General features: G+C 44.1%; 1 protein-coding gene across 5 annotated transcripts in view; it reads left to right on the top strand.

The window, feature by feature from the left end:
* THSD7B (thrombospondin type 1 domain containing 7B) overlaps window positions 1-22,147 on the top strand; it is a 427,787-nt gene that overhangs the window by 147,847 nt on the left and 257,793 nt on the right. For all 5 annotated transcript variants that reach the window (XM_064155654.1, XM_064155664.1, XM_064155685.1 and 2 more), the window contains exons 4-5: window positions 4,118-4,913; window positions 15,995-16,246. In XM_064155654.1, coding sequence (XP_064011724.1) covers window positions 4,118-4,913; window positions 15,995-16,246 — 1,048 coding nt within the window. The remainder of the gene's footprint in view (window positions 1-4,117; window positions 4,914-15,994; window positions 16,247-22,147) is intronic.

Genomic DNA, 22,147 nt, shown 5'->3' with positions numbered 1-22,147 from the left:
TTCTGAGGCCTTGCCACCTCCTTTTTTTTTTTTTTCCTTTTGGTAATTTTTCATCCTAAATTCACATCTGACATTAAATAATGGCCACTTATTATTCTGCTTTCTACAGTGTCTCTTTCTATCATGTTAATGGAAGAGCTGGTAAATCTGCATCTATCACACTGAATAGTTGATGAGCAACACCCAGAAATGTTTAAAAAGCACTAATGAGATGAGTTCTGTTTAGTAGTGAAAGAGCAGTGGTAGGTTTGGGGAGTGTAATCTGTCCAGTCCTCTCCTGCAGCTGCTTTGTATGAACACATAGGGAGCTTTAATGCTATTTTAAATGCTATTTGCTCTCCTAAGAAATTAGTAAATCCTTAATTGCTATAATGTGTTTTGAGGTCAGTAAAATATTGCTATGCTCTATGCTGAAGTGAAACAATATTACTGTTGAATTCTTGCTTTAAAAAACAACTGCTGAAAACTAAACTTTTCCTCCACTGAAGTTTCTACATCTCAAAAAATAAAACTGCCTTTGCTGAATTGCTTCAGAGAAGTAGATGCTGGAATAAGTTCATGATTCAGTTGCATTGCAGTGCTTAGGCTTTATGCTACTTTCTTCTTCTAATAAAAAGCCACCCAGTGCCTGATGTTTCAAATTTGACTATTGTTTTTAGTAAGATAATACTAAAAATAATTACTATTAGTATTAGTAATTACTAAAAATTAAGATGACTCTATCTGCTGTCTGACTTCAAATCTTGTTGACATTTATGTAGGAATGGTCTTCTGGGTCAAGGTGAAGTATTGAGGACAAGCATTTAAATTGTCAATGGACCTCTGGACTTCAAAAGCATATCTTAAAGATTTCTGGTGGTTTTGAATATTCAGTTTTTAAGCACACTGGACTCTGTTGAAAGCCTGCCTGTTGTGTAGTACAGCTTGTAGAGCGTGGTCTAGTTTGAGCCTGCTTTTTCCCCTTAAAGGCATGTGTCACAACTGAGTCCTTACCTTGCACTGATGCCTTTTGGTGTGAAATAGAGCTATAGAAGGGACAAAGATTTTTCACATAGCTTGAAGGATTCAACAAAATCCAATTTTCCACCCATTTTTTTTCCCCACCTATTGCTTGTCCCCTAGAAGAGACAGTGCTAGACCAAGGGTAAAGTTTCGTTCCTAGCCTGATGGATGTGGGATGAGGAGCACCCACAGAAGGGACATGGCAAGAGTGTGAAGTGTGTTGCAGGAGAAGCTCATTAATATCTTAGTCCTACTTGCTTTTCCTTCTTTACTAACAATCAAAAAAACCCAAACCAGAGATTTGTATTTATTTTTATAATTACACAATTTCAGGTCCCTGGTTAGAATCATAGAATTGTTAGGGCTGGAAAGGGACCTCAAGGATCACATAGTTCCACCCTCCCTGCCATGGGCAGGCTCACCTCACACTAGATCAGGTTGCTTATAGCCCCATCCAGCCTGGCCTTAAAGACCTCCAAGGATGGGGCTTCCACCAGGTTCTGCAGTATTAACAGCTCTGTTCATGAGGAAATAGCAATTAGCTTAGGTTTACCAACCAAACCACAATTAGCTGGTATGAAAACTGGAGCTGTTGTGGGGCTGGTTTTGTATTTTATGTGTGTGTGTGGTTTTGGAGTGTAAGCATGTAACTGATTCTGGTAGTTTTCAAATCAATGTGGGAAAAAAAAAACAACTGGAATAGCATTTCCTAGTATAAATCAATGTATTTATTGTAACTTCATTTTCTACCTTGAAAGAACACAAAATATGGGGTAGTGACATTGTGTTTTCAATGCAATATCCTTGGCAACTGAAATGTCTCTGTTAAGGTGTACTGGAAAGTTTTTAAACATAGAATTGAGATGAGATGCTCTTGAGACATGATCATCAAAATCCCATTAATGTATCAAGAGTCATCCCCAGTGTTTTTCTCTACCTTTTCAATTTGTAAGCAATGTGGCACTTTGTAGCCCTTACCTTTTTTTTCCATTTCTTTTGCATGGTGGATGGTGGATTTTTCTTGACTAACACTGTCACAGCGAAATATTTTTGTTTAGCCTTGTGTCAGGCCACACCTTGATGGCTGTGTCCAGTTCTGGGCTCCTCAGTTCAAGAGAGGTGTTCAGATACTGGCATGTGTCCAGAGAAGAACGACAAAGCTGGTGAGAGGCCTGGAGAGCAGCCCTGTGAGGAGAGGCTGAGGGAGTGCAGCCTGCAGAAGAGGAGGCTCAGGGCAGACCTCACTCCTGTCTACAACTACCTGAAGGGAGGCTGTAGCCAGGTGGGGTTGGTCTCTTCTCCCAGGCAACCAGCAACAGAACAAGGGGACACAGTCTCAAGTTGTGCCAGGGGCAGTCTAGGCTGGATGTTAGGAGGAAGTTCTTCCCAGAGAGAGTGATTGGCATTGGAATGGGCTGCCCAGGGAGGTGGTGGAGTCACCATCCCTGGAGGTGTTCAAGAAAAGACTGGATGAGGCCACGTGGCCACTTAGTGCCACGATGTAGTTGACTGGCTAGGGCTGGGTGCTAGGTTGGACTGGATGATCTTGGAGGTCTCTTCCAACCTGGTTGATTTTATGATTGTTTTCACTTGCAAATCCTCAAACAAGATTTGTATGATTACATATACATGTTCCTACTCTCCAGAATGAAAAATTACATCATTGGTCTAGTTTTTGTTTAATTTCTCTTCCCGAATGATTAGCTTTACTGCTTCTAACAGTGCCACATACTACAGATGGAAATACTTGCTAGGTATACATCCCAGGACAAGGGAGGTTATTCTGCCCCTGTGCTCAGCACTGGTCAGGCCACACCTTGAGTGCTGTGTCCAGTTCTGGGCTCCTCAATTCAAGAGAGATGTTGAGGTGCTGGAACATGTCCAGAGAAGGGCAACAAAGCTGGTGAGGGGCCTGGAGCACAAATCCTATGAGGAGAGGTTGAGGGAGCTGGGCCTGTTTAGCCTGGAGAAGAGGAGGCTCAGGGGTGATCTTATTACTGTCTACAACTACCTGAAGGGGCATTGTAGCCAGGTGGGGGTTGGCCTCTTCTCCCAGGCAACCAGCAATAGAACAAGGGGACACAGTCTCAAGTTGTGCCAGGGTAGGTCTAGGCTGGATATTAGGAAGAAGTTCTTCACAGAGGGAGTGATTTCCCATTGGAATGGGCTGCCCAGGGAGGTGGTGGAGGCACCGTCCCTGGGGGTCTTCAAGAAAAGACTGGATGAGGCACTTAGTGCCATGGTCTGGTTGATTGGTTGGGGCTGGGTGATAGGTTGGACTGGATGATGTTGGAGGTCTCTTCCAACCTGGTTGATTCTATGATTCTATGATTCTGTCAGGTGCCTGCTTTGCTGTCAGGGCACTACTCTCAAAGCAGCACCTTGCAGGGCCTATCCTATAGCACATACATGGCCATATGAAATCAGTTCCTTCATTTCAAACTCCTATGAAGAGTATGCTTCTATTTCCATAGCATTTATCCTCACCATTTTATCACCGTGGATGATGATTCAGGTCTGTCCCTTCAACAAGATGGAAATAGATCAAAACTAACCTTCTGTTGAAGACTACTTTTTTTTGTCTGAACCTGTTTAAATGCATCTTAGCCACTCATGGATGAGGCACTTAGTGCCATGGTCTAGTTGATTGGTTAGGGCTGGGTGCTAGGTTGGACTGGATGGTCTTGGAGGTCTCTTCCAACCTGGTTCATTCTATGATTCTCAGTGCCGTTTATTCCATTGACTTGCTGCTCTGTTAGGACTGTTTTCCTCTTATCTAACTTGACTTTCTTTTCCTATTAGATTATTGTTCCTCTATGGTCATTTTTATGTTCATTTGTACAAGCAACAGTAAATATTCATATTTCCTCACGTTTTGGGAGGCATTTTACTGCTGGCCTGCCTTTCATTTGACTTGTTATGGGACTTCCCCCTCCCAATAAATTTCTCCAGGTGGTCTAGTGATGGGAGAAGACTGGGAGGAGAAACGATCTGCAGCCTTTAGGAAGCTGGTAGTTATTTGCCTTTTCCTAGACGGCAGGCTATGGTTTGGATGCCGCCGGCAGGTCAGCAGCGGCAGCACCGCGAGGCATTCTCACCTGCCTCTCTTTTGCAGGTCACTGGGGACGGTGCATAGGCGACTGCGGCTTAGGAGGTGTTCGGAGCCGGGCCGTCTGGTGCACCCACGTGGAGGGCTGGACGACGTTCCACGCCAACTGCGACCAGAAGGACAAGCCTGAAAACCAGAGGCGGTGCTTTAAAGTCTGTGACTGGCACCTGGAGCTGTTTGAGTGGGAGGTTTCGGGATGGGACAGGTGCGGGCTTGTCCCCTCTGCTGGCAGTGAGGGGGAGGCTGGGGCTTGTGTCACTGCCCAGCACGGGCTGCAGCGCCGCAGCGTCCGCTGCCTCCAGAAGCTGAACCGGACCGTCGTCGCCAGCGAGATCTGTGAGTATTTCACACCGCAGCCGCCTGCCGAGCAAGCCTGCCTGGTGCCCTGCCCAAGGGACTGCGTCGTCTCCCAGTTCTCCGGCTGGTCCGAGTGTGGCACAGGCTGTGCCAAGAGCCTGCAGCACCGGACCAGGGCGGTTATCGCTCCTCCTCTGTATGGGGGCGCCCCGTGCCCGAATCTGACTGAATCCAGAGCCTGCAGCACCCCTGCCTGCCCCCTCGGGGAGGAGAAGCGCACCTACAGCCTCCGAGTGGGGTCCTGGGGTGAATGCCGGCTGCCCCATCCTAAGCACGCCGAATTGGAGGGGAGGACTATGCTGGATTTGGGTTCAGACTCTGGAGAGCGAAGCACATCTGGACTTCAAGGCTCCAGAGCCCACCACCGTCCCAGGGAGGTGGAGATCGGTTACCAAACCAGGCAGGTCAGGTGTGTAAGGAGCGATGGAAAGAATGCAGCGCTGAGGTAAGAGTGCTCCAGCTTTTATTTCGTCCCCTGTGGGTTTGTTTGATGGAGCACTTGCTCTGCATGGCAGCACCACAGCAAACAGGCTCCTGTGCTTGAGTTTTACATGCAGATTTTTGTCTGCTTTCTTTATGGCATTTATTTATTTAACTCCTTTCTTTTAAAGTTGTCGTCTGTTGAATATTTTGTGTTCTTCTGCAATTTGTGACTGTTTAATTCTTCTTATGTTTTTAATCATTCCCTTCTGTTTTTTTTTTTCTTGTTCTTTTGAGGAATCATTGAGGAAATGGAATTAGATCTCACGTTGAACTGTTGCTGGGCCCTGGCTGTGGGAGAGGGAGGTTTCCTTCTCAGTCATGTACTGCATAGATTAGGCAGAAGAGGCTAAAATTGCACCACCTTAAACTCCTTCATTCTTACAAATCAATACTGGATAAAATAATTCTGAAAAGTTTGGTCTTGCATATTTATTGGGAGGTATTTCTTGGAAATCAGTGAGCAAACCTGTGATTGTCCTGCTCACTGAGAACTTTCCCATAGAATCATAGAATCAACCAGGCTGGAAGACACCTCCAAGCTCATCTAGTCCAACCTAGCACCCAGCCCTATCCAATCAACCAGACCATGGCACTAAGTGCCTCATCCAGGCTTTTCTTGAAGACCCCCAGGGACGGTGCCTCCACCACCTCCCTGGGCAGCCCATTCCAATGGGAAATCCCTCTCTCTGTGAAGAACTTCTTCCTAACATCCAGCCTATACCTACCCTGGCACAACTTGAGACCGTGTCCCCTTGTTCTATTGCTGGTTACCTGGGGTGTGACTCTTGAATGCTGACAGTAGATACCTGAGTTTTCTTTCTTATCCTCACGTGTTTTATCTACCAAATTATCCCAGTTTATGTAGCTTTCTTTGTTGTAACAGTAACATGCAGCAAATAATGGAAAGATTTCTTCTCTCCATTTGTTGCATTTAAATTGAAGTGATTTAAGCTCTGTCGTTTGACTTCAGCTTGGATTTGGGCAGGTGCCAGGAGACACAGTTGATTGAGAAATTGATGGAGTTCTGAGAACGTCAAGATTTTTGAAGAACTTCTCATATTCTGTTTTTCAAGGATATTAGGAGCTCCTGAAAAATCCTACTCCTGAATTCTGCAGAAATGAATCTGTTTCTCTGTAATCTATAGCTCCTGGCACTTGCACAAACTCAGATTGCATAGAGAAGGGGTTATTTTACATCCAATTCTCTACCCCTCTTAATGTCTGCAGTGGTTTTCACACATACTGAGGTGAAAATATAGGTTCTAGCCTTTTTCTTACCCCCTCCTATTAGACCTGTAGCAAAGTATAGATTCTTTTTTTCTTATTACTGGCTGGAAAAAAAGTCAAGCTTTGTGAGCTGTTTGAGCAGTTTCTAACATCTTGACTTTATTACATGTCTCTAAATATATGCTGATTCTAAATATACAGATTTTATGCTCATGTAGCTGCTTGACTTTAATGGAGTCACTTGTGATTTATGTTGCTGTGCGACCAGCAGTAGGTTTATGTCTGCTAACACTTCTTAGCCATTCTTCTGCCTCTTGTATCTTGTTCGTTATCAGAGATGCTGGGAGGGAGATCCTGGTGGCTAAAATTTCCCTCTCTGTGCCTTCACACACTCACTGTTATGTTCCCTGTAAGAAAGGGGAAGGGAAGATGCTGTTTCTATAAATGTTTTATCTTTGTTGCACTACTGTATGAGTTGCACATTGAATTTCTGGGTGACAGTGCAGAGGGTACTGGGAGCTTTAGTTTCAGTGACTCTGTCTGATCAAGCTGCCTTCTTCCTTGCTTTTTTCTGGGCTTTTTGCTGATCTAGCCCACTTTTTGGGAGCATGCAGCTCCATTAGCTGCCTCCTGACAGACTTTTTTCTGCTGAGGCTGTCTCAGATTTGCTGCAGAGAGCTGATTCTGACCCAGCCCTTACGCTTACTTCAGATGCAAGAGGAAAGCTGATTGATTGACTAGAAGATGAAAGGTCATGTCGCGTTACAGTGTCCAGATAGTAGCACACTTTTCCTTTCTCCTTTTGGACCTGCAGTCCAAACTTAAAAATCCAGTCTGCATTTGATTCCAGAGCTGAGTGTCACTGACATCAAATACCCCGACAGTGACTCCCTTTAAGCATCTCCTGGTAACATCCTTCTATTGTGCAGCACATTTGCTGCTATTCTTCTGAAGAATTGACCAGATCACACAGATGTCATGTTGCTTTATGAGAAGAATGCTGGTTTTGGCTATTGATAAAGAAGAGTAAATGCATTTGCATAAACCTATAGTGAGGTTTGGCAGGCAGCCAAGCATCTGCTGTAAAATGGGGAAAAAAGCCCCTTCGTTGGGCTTCTCTCATTTTACCATCTGAGGCTTCCTGCTTCCACTAACGCCATCGAGTATGTACCAATGAGATACACATATTACATTTCTGGAAAAGCTAAAGCAAGAGAGAAGGAATATCCTGAGATGTGCTTCATCAGTGGGCTCCAAGCTGCAGGTTTGCCAGGCCTTTGCCGCAGCTCTGCCTCCAGCTGCTGCCTGTTTCTTGCAGGAATGTGGAACAGATAATGGGAGCAGTCAACTAGTCACCCCAGCTGGTTGAAGACCACATAGGGAGAGAGACTGTAGGCTTATCTGACCTCCTAATTCACAATGCAATGGCAAAGACGCCTAATTTGTTACCAAGTTTGTTTAATTTACTCTGTGTATGATCTCAGGGCTGTGGAGTGGCCAACACTCTTGAACAGCAGCAGCTGCTGTCCTTACTGGTTGGCGAGGGTACCAGGTATGCTCCTTGGTGTTCAAGAGTAGGCTTTTCCCAGAAAATGAGTTTTGGTGGGCTTGGGTGCAAGCTGGTTTTTAAAGGCTAAGAAATGGAATGCATTCCCTTCTTACAGATGCCATATTACTGACAGCACGTTAATTTTGGACTCTTCACTAACGAGTTTGCAATTGATGGGAATGCCAGCTGAGGTGTCCTTTCTCAATGTGCCTGATACTGATTTGCAGACTTTCACCAGTGCTTAAGTTATACTGCTGAACCCTGCAAAGAGGATCCTTCAACCACCTGTGTGTGGGAAGGGAAAAATCGTAGAATCAACCAGGTTGGAAGAGACCTCCAAGGTTGTCCAGTCCAACCTAGCACCCAGCCTTGTCCAGTCAACTAGACTGTGGCACTAAGTGTCTTATCCAGTCTTTTCTTGAACACCTCCAGGGACAGTGACTCCACCACCTCCCTGGGCAGCCCATTCCAATGCCAATGACTCTCTCTGCCAAGAACTTCCTCCTAACATCCAGCCTACACCTCCCTTGGCACAACTTGCAACTGTGTCCCCTTGTTCTGTTGCTGGTTGCCTGAGAGAAGAGACCAACCCCCACGTGGCTACAACCTCCCTTCAGGTAGCTGTAGACAGCAATGAGATCACCCCTGAGCCTCCTCTTCTGCAGGGTGTTTATCTCCTTCAGCCTCTCCTCATAGGGTTTGTGTTCCAGGCCTTTTCTCCTTCATGCTACAAGAAAAATACTTTTTTTTTTTTTTCATTCATATAATTGGTCCTACAAGGAGCTTTATGTCTGTGCCAGCTTTAAAGGTGCAAATAAAAATCCTTAGAATTTCAAAGGTAAAAGCTGTGAACAGGAATTACTTGGAGAGGAGCACAAGCACAGAGGAGATTGGACACGCTGTATCACAGAAAGTGAGCTGGGGAATGTTTTTGATGAAATATTTTTTCAGCGTGGGTGTTCTACATTTGTCAAAATGTAAGGAAAAGTAAGAAAGGAAGAGGAAAGGGAGGCACAAACTGTTTTGAAACTCCAGTTTTGGAGTCCTCAATTCAGGAAAGACATGGACATGATGGAGTGGGTCCAGAGAAGGGCCACAAAAATGATCAGGGGGACAGGCTGAAGGAGCTGGGGTTGTTCAGCCTGGAGAAGAGGAGGCTCTGAGAAGACTTAATAGCAGCATTCCAGTACCTGAGGGGGACTACAAGAAGGATGGAGAGAGACTGTGTTAAAAAGCCCTGTGATGATAGGATGAGGGACAATGGCTTCAAATTGGAGAAGAGCAGATTTAGATTGGATGTTAGGAACAAATTCTTTACTATGAGGATGGTGGAACAAGTTGCCCATGGAGGTGGTTGGAGCCCCTTCCCTGGAGATCATAGAATCAGTCAGGGTTGGAAGGGACCACAAGGACCATCTAGTTCCAACCCCCCTGCCATGGGCTGGGACACCCTACCCTAGATCAGGCTGCCCACAGCCTCATCCAGCCTGGCCTTAAACACCTCCAAGGATGGGGCCTCAACCACCTCCCTGGGCAACCCATTCCAGGTGCTCACCACTCTCATACTGAAGAACTTCCACCTCACGTCCAGTCTCAGTCTCCCCACCTCCAGCCTTGTCCATTCCCCCTAGTCCTGTCACTCCCTGATAGCCTAAAAAGTCCTTCCCCAGCTTTTTTGTAGGCCCCCTTCAGATACTGGAAGGCCACAATAAGGTCATCTTGGAGCCTCTTCCAAGATATTCAAGTTGAGGTTCAAGAAGACTTTGGCCAACCTGATCTGCTATGGGTGTTGGACTAGATGAATTTCGGAGGTCCCTTCCAGTCTGGACCATTCCTTGATTCTATGAACAGCTGAGTGTCAATGGACCTTGAGATGGGTTCATTTCTGCTCAGGAACAATTTTGGTGTAGCAAGTATGTGGATGAAAATAAAAAGAATAACATCAAAAGAAAATTAATTTATGGATCTAATTTGTAGCTTTTAAAGATAATCTTTATTTTAAAAAGATGTATTTTTTTTCTCCATACTCTTTTAAACAGAATTCAGATTTCAGTCTGGTTCAGAAAAGTTTTAGAAGGGGCATGGTAGCCAGGTGGGGTTGGCCTCTTCTCCCAGGCAACCAGCAATAGAACAAAGGCACACAGTCTCAAGTTGTGCCAGGGTAGGTATAGGCTGGATGTTAGGAAGAAGTTCTTCACAGAGAGAGTGATTGGCATTGGAATGGGCTGCCCAGGGAGGTGGTGGAGGCACCGTCCCTGGGGGTCTTCAAGAAAAGACTGGATGAGGCACTTAGTGCCATGGTCTGGTTGATTGGTTAGGGCTGGGTGCTAGGTTGGACTGGATGATCTTGGAGGTCTCTTCCAACCTGGTTGATTCTATGATTCTATAACCAGTTACAAATTCAAACATATTCATTTCTGTGCATTGAAAAACAAAATATCTGAGGAAGTTGAGTGATACGAACAGGCTGGGACTTCTGTTTGGGTTTTTGTCTTGTCACAGTTGTAAAAATCTTATTGAACAGTGAGACAGAGGCACTTGTGTTCCTTTTTTAATTGTAATTGAGATGAGAGCCCATAGCCAGACAATGAAATCCTTGACAAATGTAACCTGGTTTTGTAACCTAATGTGAGAGCTCACTAAATACGCTGAGGAGTTAGTCAGGAGCAAACGGGTTTAGGTTTTTGGTGGGTTTTTTGTTGTTTGGATTAGGAGTCTTTTTAGATACTCATTTTTTAAACTCTTCATTCAACATGTAAGATGGCAATAATGATATAAGAGGGTTGGACTTGGTTTCTGTTTACTTTGCCTCTGTAAGTGAAAATTCAGGTCAAACTCACTCAAGGGATAACCCATCCAGTCAAGGCTGAGGTAGAGCAGCGTTCGACTCTTTTGTTTGCCTCTGTAATTTGAATTTTCATTATCCATTTCCTAGTGGAGAGTGCTTAACCACTCTGCTTTTGTTCATTTTGTGGAAAAAAAGAGAATTATTTGCAGCTTCTCACGTTGACATTCTCCTGTTCTCTGGATGAATACCAAATTTTGCAGTCTGGAGGTGAAAATGCTGTGCCATAATATGCTGTTTGGTCATGCTTCCGATCTGGGAGAGGAGATGTGTGGTCACATTCCTCCCAGCAAATGTAGGAATCAAGCCTCGGTTCTCAGGCTTGAAAACAAATCCCAGAGCTATTGGGTAAGGAGGAGATTTTATTTTCTAGTGCTTTTAGAAAGTTTTGTTTCTCATTTCCTTTCCTTGTACTAAAAACACAGGAAACAAAGGAATAGTGAATTTTTCTTTTCCTTTTCATTTCACTAAGAAGCATTTTAGAAATAATGTCCAAAATAACTAGACTTTTTTTCTTCTGCTTTCAAAACATGCTGAAAGCCAGCTGCTTCTGTAGCCTTAAGATTCCAGTGTCAGCCTAGGTAGCACAAATGTAAATCAGCATTTAATTCAGATGGGGGGATCTGGTGCATTAAGTTTTGGAGACACTAAAGCCTTAGTTATCTTAGACACTAAAGCTCAGTGTTTATTTCAATTATAGGGCTTTCAGTTCCCTTTCTCTTGGGTCAGTTGAATGGTAGGCAAGTATGCCTTAGCTTTCTTTCCACCCTGGTGCAGGAGTGGGCTGGTATTTCTCCTCCAAAGAAGCCACTGCTGCACAGATTGTGTGCATGGTCTCACCAGTATCCAAAATAGCTCTTGAGGACCCTAAAATACATTATGAATCATTGAAAGGATGGCTGATAACAAACATCAGTTGCCAGTTTTCTAACAGTAATGGAAAAAAAACCAAGTGTTTGGATTCTGTTAGGAACATGGCAAAACTGTCTTACTAAACATTCACATTACTGGTCAAATGCAAAGAGCAGGAAGTTATTCCAGCAGCCTCTGAGGTTGGATTGTTGGTTACAGAGTAGGACACAGTGCTAGAAAAAAAGGGGGAAAGAAAATGCATTGTTGTCAGTGTAGTTTAGCTCACTTCAGGATTTTCTTGCTCTGCAATGCATGGATTTGAGGCTGTATTCCCTGGTTGGGCTTGGCTCTTCTCAGGAGCCTTTTTGAGCTGCTGGGGAGAGCCTGGCAGCTGAAGCAGTACCCTGTCCTCCTAGTACTGCTTCCTATACCAGCAGCACGGGCAGGGTGATACCTTCTTAACGTGACAGATGATTTTGGAGATGATCCTTTCAGTTATAAAAGGTTCAACAATAACCTCCTGTCTCATCCTCTGAAGTAAGGAAATGCATTCACCTTTCATTCTGAATACACTGATTCAGTTGGGAAAGGAAACCAGAGATAATTCCTGTGCTGTGCCCAACCTGATTTGGTGACAAACTGCTCCAGGACAGTCTTGCTCCTTTTTCTTGTAGATAAACCTGTTTCCACTTGTGGTGAATGTGATAACTGTGTGACTGTGCAAGTGTAAAAGAAGCCTGAATAGGTTTCATTTGGTGTTGTGGTACTTTTTATATCCGGTTTATTTCCCTTCAGTACACAAGAGTCAAAAGAGGGCTCTCTGCCACTTGAGCGAGTTAGGCTTCGTGCTGCTGCTCTCTGCTAAGTAAGGGATCCATCTTACACCACAGGCAATGTAACCTAGGCTGTGAAATGATTCCTGTGGCTTTGCAGTATCAATCCAAGCATGTAACACAGGCAAAACCATCAATCACATAAGTACTCTACTATATCACAGTTACCACATTGGCTCCCAAGAGGAAGATCTAACCTCAACCATTAGTATGTGGAACATTAGCTTAAAACCTGGGCTTACATCGTATCTCCTGTCCCAAAGACCTATTTCCTCTGCATGGCAGTTCAGATGGAGCCATAGCAGTACAAATACACATCTGGTTTGCAGCCTCAGACAAGCAAGTGTCTTGCATCTCTGGACTTTTTGTGTTAGATTGTCCTGAGTACATCTGTGACATGACAGACTGTGTCTGAATCTCATGCAAAAATGTGTTTTTACACTTGTCTTTGTGTTGCTCAGTGTCACAATTAATTTGACTTTGAGGCTCTGAGTGAGTAGGTACAAGTTAATTAGATTTGCTGTGTGCTAGGCAGTTGTGTGCAATCCTCCCTCAGAAACATCGGCTGGAGCAGAAGGATGGAAATTGCCAGCTCCACATCTTGTTCACCTTAAGGTCAATGAAGTTATCTCTTTAGCTTTTTATAGTCAGATTGGTAGAAGGATTCTCAGGGAAAGCAGCAGCTATTCAGCCTTTGCATACTTCAAAGGCTCTTGCAAATAGCAAACGTGATTATTAGGCAGAGCTGTCTTCTGCAGCTGGAGTGTCAGCATAGCTCTGAATCCATTAGGAGAGGTATTGTAGGTATTGCCTTGCTAAGAATTGGGATCAGCAATTTTCATTTTAAAGACCCCAAAGCAGATCTGACGATTTAAAGACTGGACGAGGCACTTAATGCCATGGTGTATTTGACTGGCTAGGGCTGGCTGCTCGTTTGGACTGGATGATCTTGGAGGTCTCTTCCAACCTGGTTGATTCTATGATCCTAAGGAAGGGCAGTGAAGCTGGTGAGAGGCATGGAACACAATCCCTATGAGGGGAGGCTGAGGGAGCTAGGGTTGTTTACCTCACTGCTGTCCACAACTCCCTGAAGGGAGGCTGTAGCTAGGTGGGAGTTGGCCTCTTCTTCCAGGCAACCAGCAACAGAACAAGGGGACACAGTTTCAAGCTGTGATGGGGGAGTTATAGGCTGGATGTTAGGAGAAAGTTCTTCCCAGAGAGAGTGATTGGCATTGGAATGGGCTGCCCAGGGAGGTGGTGGAGTTGCCATCCCTGGAGGTGTTGAAGCAAAGCCTGGATGAGGCACTTAGTGCCATGGTCTGGTTGATTGGACAGGGCTGGGTGATCTTGGAAGTCTCTTCCAACCTGGTTGATTCTATGATATTTCAATGAAGATCAAGCAAGATTTGAATCTTCTTTGTAGTGGTGCAAGCCCAAAAATTGACTTGGGTTTGCATGCAAGTCTCTGAATGAGAAAATTTTGATCACTCTTTAAAATGTGAGGTTGGTTACCCTTCGTGCCATGTTCTCAGATAAGCTCAATTTTTTTTTAGGGCCATCAATTAAGGCAGTAATTTGTACGTGCTACTATTTTATCTACTCAAAATCTCTACTCAGTTCTTGTGAACGTGGTGGCACAGTGACTCACCTAATAATTACTGAAGATTATTAGAAGGGAAATAAAGTTATCATTCATGTAACTCCACCTAGCTTAATGATCCAAACAAGACTCAAAATCTCTGTGCCAGTAAGTGCAGATACAATGAGTATTACTTTTTGGTCCTTGGGTCAATGCTATTGAAGTTTTGTAGCAGAGGCAGCTTTACAGTCAGTTGTATTTGACAGAGGAACGAGACATCTTTTTGACTTGTAATCGAGACTAATTTCATTTTAAGGGGGCCATATCACAGGCAGTTTCTCCTTTGTGAAGTTATGAAAATAAGCCTTGCAGCAACTCTGAGATTCTGAGTGAAGAAATGAATGCAAGAAGTTGTTAATTTATTTTCTTTTTAGTTGGAAGTGCAAGTTCAAGCCATTAAATGCTGTGTTTTTGCTAGTAGTTGAGGGTCTAGTCAAAGTTGATCGTCTATCAGTGGGAGTATTCCTACAAACCTTTGTGAAAATAGAACCAATTTCTAGACTGGAGAAGTAAGTGAATGTCCTTTATCCTCTCTGCTACCCCTATGAAACTGCCCTGCAATCCTGGAATGATTGCCCCAGTCTATTTTCTTTACAGAAAGTAAGGTTAGTCAAACTGAGCTATAAGTAATACCAAGTGGGGTAATGGTCGTTTCCCTGGCAGCAGCTCTACATTTCACACCTTTTAAAGTTTACCTGTATTTGCTCCTTACAGTTGGCAAAAGCCTGACTCTGAGCAACTGGAGGTTGGAGAAGACCATTTTAGAGAGAGCTCACACTGATTTCATGTATGGTCATAATTTTGGAGGCCATTTTGCATTGTCCATGTAATACTAGTCAGACAATTTGGTTCTTGTCCTCTGCTGACTTCATTTTTTTTCTAGGTTTCATCTTTTTTCTGCCCCATCTCATCCTTTATGGTGCTCCAGTGATGTCTCTGCTCACACATACCTCAGTTCTCTTTTGGTATATCCTTTCTAGCTCTGTTGCCTCAGCTGCCTGAGGTTTTTGAGAGACAAGAAAGGTTTTTCTGCCATATTGAGAGTGATGATTTTTTTGGCTGTTTTCTGGATGGGGTGAGGTGAAGCAGGAGCTCTGTGGAGCCTTTTCCAGCACTTTCTGGACAGGAGAGGCATCACCTGGCTGATGCAGAAACAGTGGAGTGAGGAAGGATGGTAGCCTTAGTCTGGAAATTTGTCTTCTCCCAGAATTATTTGTAGAATCAGAATCATTAAGGTTGGGAAAGACCTATTAAATCATCGAGTTAACTGCTAGCCCAGTTTGCTATATTCCCCATATTTTTCTATGTTGTGGAAAGGTTTATTTACCTTTAGAACTCTTAAAAATATTGTTCTGTGATTTTGTATCTTGATACCAAACCTTGGTGGCTGTCAGCTCTTAAAATCTGTTTTTTTCCATTGTATTGGGCCTTGTGTGATGTCTTGATGTGTTGCAGAACGAGTGGGGATCATGTCCTCACATCAGCAGGAGTATTTGAGTCCCAAATACAGCCACAGCTGCAGCATTCTCTGGTGGTTTGTCAGGTCTGAAATCCTTCTGACTTTGATAGCATTTGATAGCAGCTTCACAGAACTAACACTTTCCTTATTAGTGTGTGACTAATTAGTAAAAAAAACAATAAGCAGAGTTGCTCAGCAATGTGCACTGGCACCTGGATGGATAGATGGACAGTGGGCAGCTAGTTCTGCCTGTCAGGTGATGGAAGTGGTTACCAGTGACAGTATTTCTCTTGGGCTTGGTTTTTATTTTCTGCCCTGGATAAGCTGTGAAATTCTAACTGCACAGAGCAAACACAAGACCTTTGCATCTGTTTTAACTTGAAATAAATGAAGTATGTTATTGGCAAACTACTCAGCATCCAGGACTGCACCCAGAGCTCGCTGGAAATTCCTTCTGTGCGCTGCATTACAGTTCCATTGTACCAGTGTTGATGCAGACCTGATTTACCCCAGATGACCACGCGTTTCTTCCAGTCAGAGGCCAGACTTAGGGTGAAACAGCCAGGGCAGCTGGGTGGAAGGAAAGGGCGTTTGTGAAGCAACATCTTCTCAGCTGTTTTTGCTGTGCTCTTATTTCAGCCTGTGTGTGCAAGATGCTGTCCCTTTGACCTTCAAGTCTTGTGTCGTGGCTAAAGACTGCGAAACATCTGAGTGGTCTGCATGGAGCCCCTGCTCGCGGACCTGCAGCTGGGGAGAGCTGGCCCCGGGCTTCCGGAGCCGACGCCGTGGCGTGCGGAGCCTGGCAGTGGGCACCGGGAAGCAATGCCCGGAGCTGGAGGAGAGGGAAGCGTGCAACAGAGGAGGGAAGGAGCTGCTGCAACCTTGCCCCAGGTATAGTGAGTGCTTTTAGTTCAGTTTTTGGAAGCAGATGTCATAAATAACTGTGATGGTTTGGAGGTTACCCTGCCCCTCCACACTTTTGTATTTGCCCCAGCTAACTCAGATGGACCCTGGGAATATGGATGAAGCAATTTATTTACAGCTAGCAGAATTTACAAGCAGCTATTTACAATATATACAGTTATATACAATTATATACAGAGATATACAAAGGATAAACAATACAAAAGCACAACTCCCCTCCCAGAAACCTGAGTCCCCAGGAAGGGCTCTCAAACCACCCCAACACCTCCCCCGGGCCCTCTCAACCTTACCCCAGTTCTCAGGAAGAATAGAGGTGCAGCCAAGAGGTTAGGGAGCAGGGTTAGAAAGCAGTGATGTTAGAAAGATGTGTCTCGGTCTAAGGCAAAAGCAAGAGTGAAGAACCAATATGGAGAATGTTTACTTCTTCTTCCCAGAGTTCTCAGCGAGACTGTGAGAGAAGTTGACATCAATTGTTTTCATTTCACTGCCCGTTATCAAGTTCTTTTACCAAAACATTCCAGCTTGCTTCAAACTAGCACAATAACAGGCACAAACTTGCATTCATGCAAAATAAGGCTTTAATAGAGTTGCAGGAATCAAGCGGTGTGCAGGCCTGGGTGCGTGGGGAGGCTCTGCTCTACCCTAACACACACCTTTTGTTTTCAGTTTTCTCTTTTTATATCCTATTCTAGTACATATTCATTACTAATTCTAAGAAAAGGTTGGGTTTTCCTTATCAGTTCCAAGAATGGGAGGTGTCTCTTCCACGCATGTCTCTTTTTATCCGGTGGTCCCTCTGGTGGTCTTCAGTGATGAAGTAAGGGGTCTTCCTCAAGTGTCCTTTCCATGAACTCCAAACTAGTAGTGTCCTTTGTATGACTCTTCCTCTGTTTGCTCATGCACAAAGGCTGTCTCTTCCACCTGCCTCCCTCCTCCACCAATCTTTCTAGTTTCTATTTATTGCTGTTATCTTAAGCCAAATGTGTACTCTTGTGATGGTTTGGGTGTTCCCCGCCCCCCCACACTTTAGAAGTACCCAGCTAGACTCATCTGGCTCTGGGAATATAAATGAAGCTATTTATTTACAGCAGCACAATAATACAAGCAACTATTTACAGTATATACAGTTACATACAGAAATATACAAGGTAAAAGGTAATACAGAAACACAACTCCCCTCCCAGAAACCTGAGTCCCCAGGAGGGGCTCTCAACCACCCCTGCACCTTCTCCCTGCCCCTCTCAACCTTACCCCAGTCCTAAGGAAGGAAAGAGGTTCAGCCAAGAGGTTAAGAAGCAAAGGTGAGTGGCAGGTGAGGTTAGGGAGATGCAGCTCAGTCAAAGCCCAGCCCGTGAGTGAAGACAAAAATGGTGAAAGTGTTATCTAATCTTTACATTCTTCTTCATCGAGACTCTGAGGGAAGCAGACATCACCATTGTTTTCCTTTCACAGCCTAGCATCTAGTTTTTCTCACCAAAACATTCTAGCCTGCTTCAAACTAGCACAACTCTTGTGATGGTTGTGCAAGGAGGAGTGCAGCTCCATTCAAACCATCCCCCTTCCTCCCTGTCTGTGGCCTCTTGCCACGAATTGATCGGATCAAACATATATTTCTCACACAGAGAAGCCCCTGTTTGGCTGTCTTGTGCAAAGCAAACCTTCCCAGCTCAATGTTTGTGCACGAAGAGGTGGTTTGGGTTGCTCTGCCTCTGTGTCTAAGAGATCATTGACTGATCATCCTTAACTATGATTAGTGTCATCTATTGTTAGCAATAGTCTTCTAATTGTTGCTGCTATCATTGTTGCCATTACAATAGTTACACTTACATACAGCAATCAATTTAAATTGCACCCACTGGTGTTTATATTTTCATCCTTTATAAATTGAGAGCAGAAACTCTGCTTTTCATCCCGATTGCTGTTTCAGAGAATTTCCTTAGCTGCACTGAGACTGGGCAGGTCTCCACGGCTCTGTTTCTATTGACTTTGAAATTGTAATTTTTACATAAGATTTAATGATTCCCCTTCATCTCCCCATAAAAAAATCCCAGTACTCCTTGAGGAAGATGGAAACTGATCAGAGGCAATGTCTTGGACATTACTCAGCTTCCCTCTGGGTACTTCCTGAACTGGGAAACTTTGCAGTCCCTGAGTGCTTGCTTGGGTGTTCTAGCAGAGGCTGAGGATCTCACCTTTCTGGTCTACAAGTCTATGCTGTTATGCTTGGCCAGGCTAGCACAAGCAACTGCTAGTTTGCTTTGCACAAAAAATAAAACATGAAAAATTAATTTCATGTGATGTGTTCTGAGATTGATTGTGAAATGCTTCAAGACTGATAAAATTTGGTATGCATGCAGACAAACCTCTCTGTCTGAATCAGTGCGTTTAATAGGAGGCCTATTCAGTGCTCAAGTCATGAGTTTCTGGGGCTTTGCTGGATACTGCCAGAACCTTTGATAAAGCCTTTGCAAGATACATTTCTTAGGAAGGTGTAACCTGTAAAAGTGTCTCTGTATCACTGAGTTCATTCAAAATCAAATGCTGATCATTTTTATGCACCCTGCCAGCAGAGAAGAGGAGGAATAAAACCCCGAAAATTCTGCTGCTTGATTACATCCTAGGGAAAGGCTTTTAGAGAGCACATCGATTTCAAAGACAACAGATTAACACATTGTCTTGCTGATTTTGTATTGGGTTGGTGGGGAAAGTGACACCTGATTGGGGCAGTTCATCAGGCAGTGAACAGACACGGATTTGTCCCTTGTTTCTCACTTCCTACTTTTTGACATTGTACTGTATTAAAGTGCAAGTGATTGTAGGGGCTTGGTGTGCAGCAAGGAGAGCCCAAAAAGTGAGAAGCTGCCTAACACTGGTCATTTTTTGGGGGTGCCACTCTTGCTGTTGAATTAAACATTTTGGTTTTTTAATATATTGCTACTATGCTCAGGTTTCCATCAGCCTTTGAACTCTTAAAGCTTCCCCATCGTGCCATACCTGCATACCTTCAGTCCTTCAGGCAATGCCTCCAGTGAAGTATTCATGTGAAATAGGATAAACTGCCTAATGAGCTAGCCCAGAAAAATAACATTAGGCTCACAAGTTTATAGAACTGCTTAACTAAAAACATTGCAAAAAAAAATCCAACCCCTGAGCCTCTGTTATTTGGTTGGTTGTTATTTCTAGGAATGTGATATCTGAGAGTGCAGGTCGTAGGCTGTGACCTTCTCACAGTGTGCAGTGTTGAGGAGAATTTTATGGTAGCATCTGATTAGTAGACTTTGATTTGGCCATTCAGTACTGCAGAAACAAGCAGGAGTGAAAAACTGCAATGTTGTAGTATGTGCTATGGGTCTACTGGATGTAAGACTGTGGAGATCAGAGTTTTGGATTAATACACAGAAGTCAAATTAAAGTCTGTTATTTAAGTGTCAGCAGTTGTTAAGGAATGTTTTCAGTCCATGTTACAGTTTACAGCCTGGTGATTTGGTATTGGTCTTAGAGAATTGGTGATCAAGACGCTGGAAGTATTTCAGTTTGGAAAGCAGTTGCTTTCAGCCATAGATGGATGCAGTGTTAATCCTTCTAAAACAATACAACAATTCCTTGATGCCCCTGTTCTCTTTTTTTTTTTGAGCATGCTCTCTTTGCAGTGCAATACTCACAGAGATGATGCTTTTCTTTTCCTTTAAGTGTACACCACCTCATTTGTGGTTTTGCTGAGGCTTACCAAATACCTATCTTTTCTTTCGTCCTGTTATAAGATGATGATGAATTTTAGCAGATTCAATAGCAAAAGGTTCTCTCTCTCATTTGTCTATTCTCAACATAAACCATTCATTCTTTCTCTCTGCCTTGTGTTTGCCTAATCAGATTAGTTTTAAAATCTTTTAGGATGAGAGTCTTATTTACTTTCCCAAATCCTGAAAATCTGGTCTTTGCTATTTTTTTCAGTGATTTGAAGACAAGTAGCTTTTCCTTTAGCTTTGTTCTTAGGTCAAGAATTTTCCAAAGTGTGCCCTAGGCACAGCAAAAAAAATGAGTGAGAGCAGAAACCAGAAAGAGAACAAGTCTCTGAGCAGAAAGGAGTTCTCTAGAGGCTGTTTTCTAATGCAGGGATAGAGAGCACCCTATGAGTTAGTGAAGGTACAAAAAAGCTGGGGTGGGACTTCTTAGTAAGGATATCAGGGAGTGACAGAACTAGGGGGAATGGAGCAAAGCTGGAGATGGGTAGGTTCAGACTGGACATGGGGAGGAGTGGCTGGAAAGCAGCCAGGAGGAAAGGGACCTGGGGGTACTGATAGATAGTAGGCTGAAGATGAGGCAGCAGTGTGCCCAGGTGGCCAAGAGAGCCAATGGCATCCTGGCCTGGCTCAGGAACAGTGTGGCCAGTAGGACAAGGGAGGTTATTCTTCCCCTGTACTCAGTACTGGTCAGACCACACCTTGAGTACTGTGTCCAGTTCTGGGCCCCTCAATTCAAGAGAGATGTTGAGGTGCTGGAACGTGTCCAGGGAAGGGCAACAAAGCTGGTGAGGGGCCTGGAACACAAACCCTATGAGGAGAGGCTGAGGGAGCTGTGGGTGTGCAGCCTGGAGAAGAGGAGGCTCAGGGGTGACCTCATTGCTGTCTACAACTACCTGAAGGGGCATTGTAGCCAGGTGGGGTTGGCCTCTTCTGCCAGGCAACCAGCAACAGAACAAGGGGACACAGTCTCAAGTTGTGCCAGGGGAAGTATAGGCTGGATGTTAGGAGGAAGTTGTTGGCAGAGAGAGTGATTGGCATTGGAATGGGCTGCCCAGGGAGGTGGTGGAGTCGCCATCCCTGGAGGTGTTCAAGAAAAGCCTGGACGAGGCACTTAGTGCCACAGTCTGGTTGACTGGCTAGGGCTGGGTGCTAGGTTGGACTGGATGATCTTGGAGGTTTCTTCCAACCTGGTTGATTCTATGATTCTACGATAAGTTGTTCAGCATGAGAGTGGTGAGAGCCTGGAATGGGTTGCCCAGGGAGGTGGTTGAGGCTCCACCCCTGGAGGAGTTTAAGGCCAAGCTGGATGAGGCTGTGGCCAGCCTGATCTGGGGTAAAGTTTCCCTGCTTATGGCATGGGGGTTGGAACTAGATAATCCTTGTGGTCCCTTCCAACCCTGCCTGATTCTGTGATTCTATGGTATGTATGAAGAGCTTCACCCACCAAAACAGAAAAGCAGCAGCTCAAGATGTGGCACCTGCTGAACTGTACTCAGCAGGAGAAGACAGGTGAAGATATTTTCTACCCATCTAAAAAGATCCAAAGGGGGGGGAAATACCTTCAGCTTCAAAACTGGTCTGTGAAGTATTACCTCTGTGTCCTTGGCAATGCTACTAGTTGAAGGTCCCATCAGAAGTACATGGCAATTAGTGTAAATTTGCTGTTAAATGGGAAGGCCTTTTAATTTAATGGCTGAAGTTTACAATAACTTAATTGGCAGTTTAAATGCAGGAAAACAAACCACTTTATGTGCATGTAGGACTCCAGAGCCTTATGCTTTGTTTTTTACAGTTTTGGTTATTTGTTCTGAAGGAATCAGATGAAGTGGTTAAAAAGCTTAAATACATAGGAGGTGGTTCTACTTTCTTTTATTGTGTTACAAATTAGGGACATTTCAGTTCAAGTGAATGGGTATTTTAGGCACAGGTCTAAAACTTGTGAAAGTGTTAAGAGTAGACTAAAGAGACCAAGAGTAGGAAAGATACTGAGCATTCGTTTGTTACGTAACTGTCACCAAGCCATCAGTTTTAAAACAATGTATTATATCATTTTCATCCATGATATGTAACTTTCATGTTCACTGGGAATAAATAGAGTTTTCAGAATTGTGATTATGTCTTCAAA

The sequence above is a fragment of the Pogoniulus pusillus genome, chromosome 2 (genome assembly GCF_015220805.1).
Source record: "Pogoniulus pusillus isolate bPogPus1 chromosome 2, bPogPus1.pri, whole genome shotgun sequence".
Lineage (NCBI taxonomy): Eukaryota > Metazoa > Chordata > Aves > Piciformes > Lybiidae > Pogoniulus > Pogoniulus pusillus.
The sequence above is the reverse complement of the archived record's forward strand: the minus strand, read 5'-3'. Positions and strand labels throughout refer to the sequence as shown.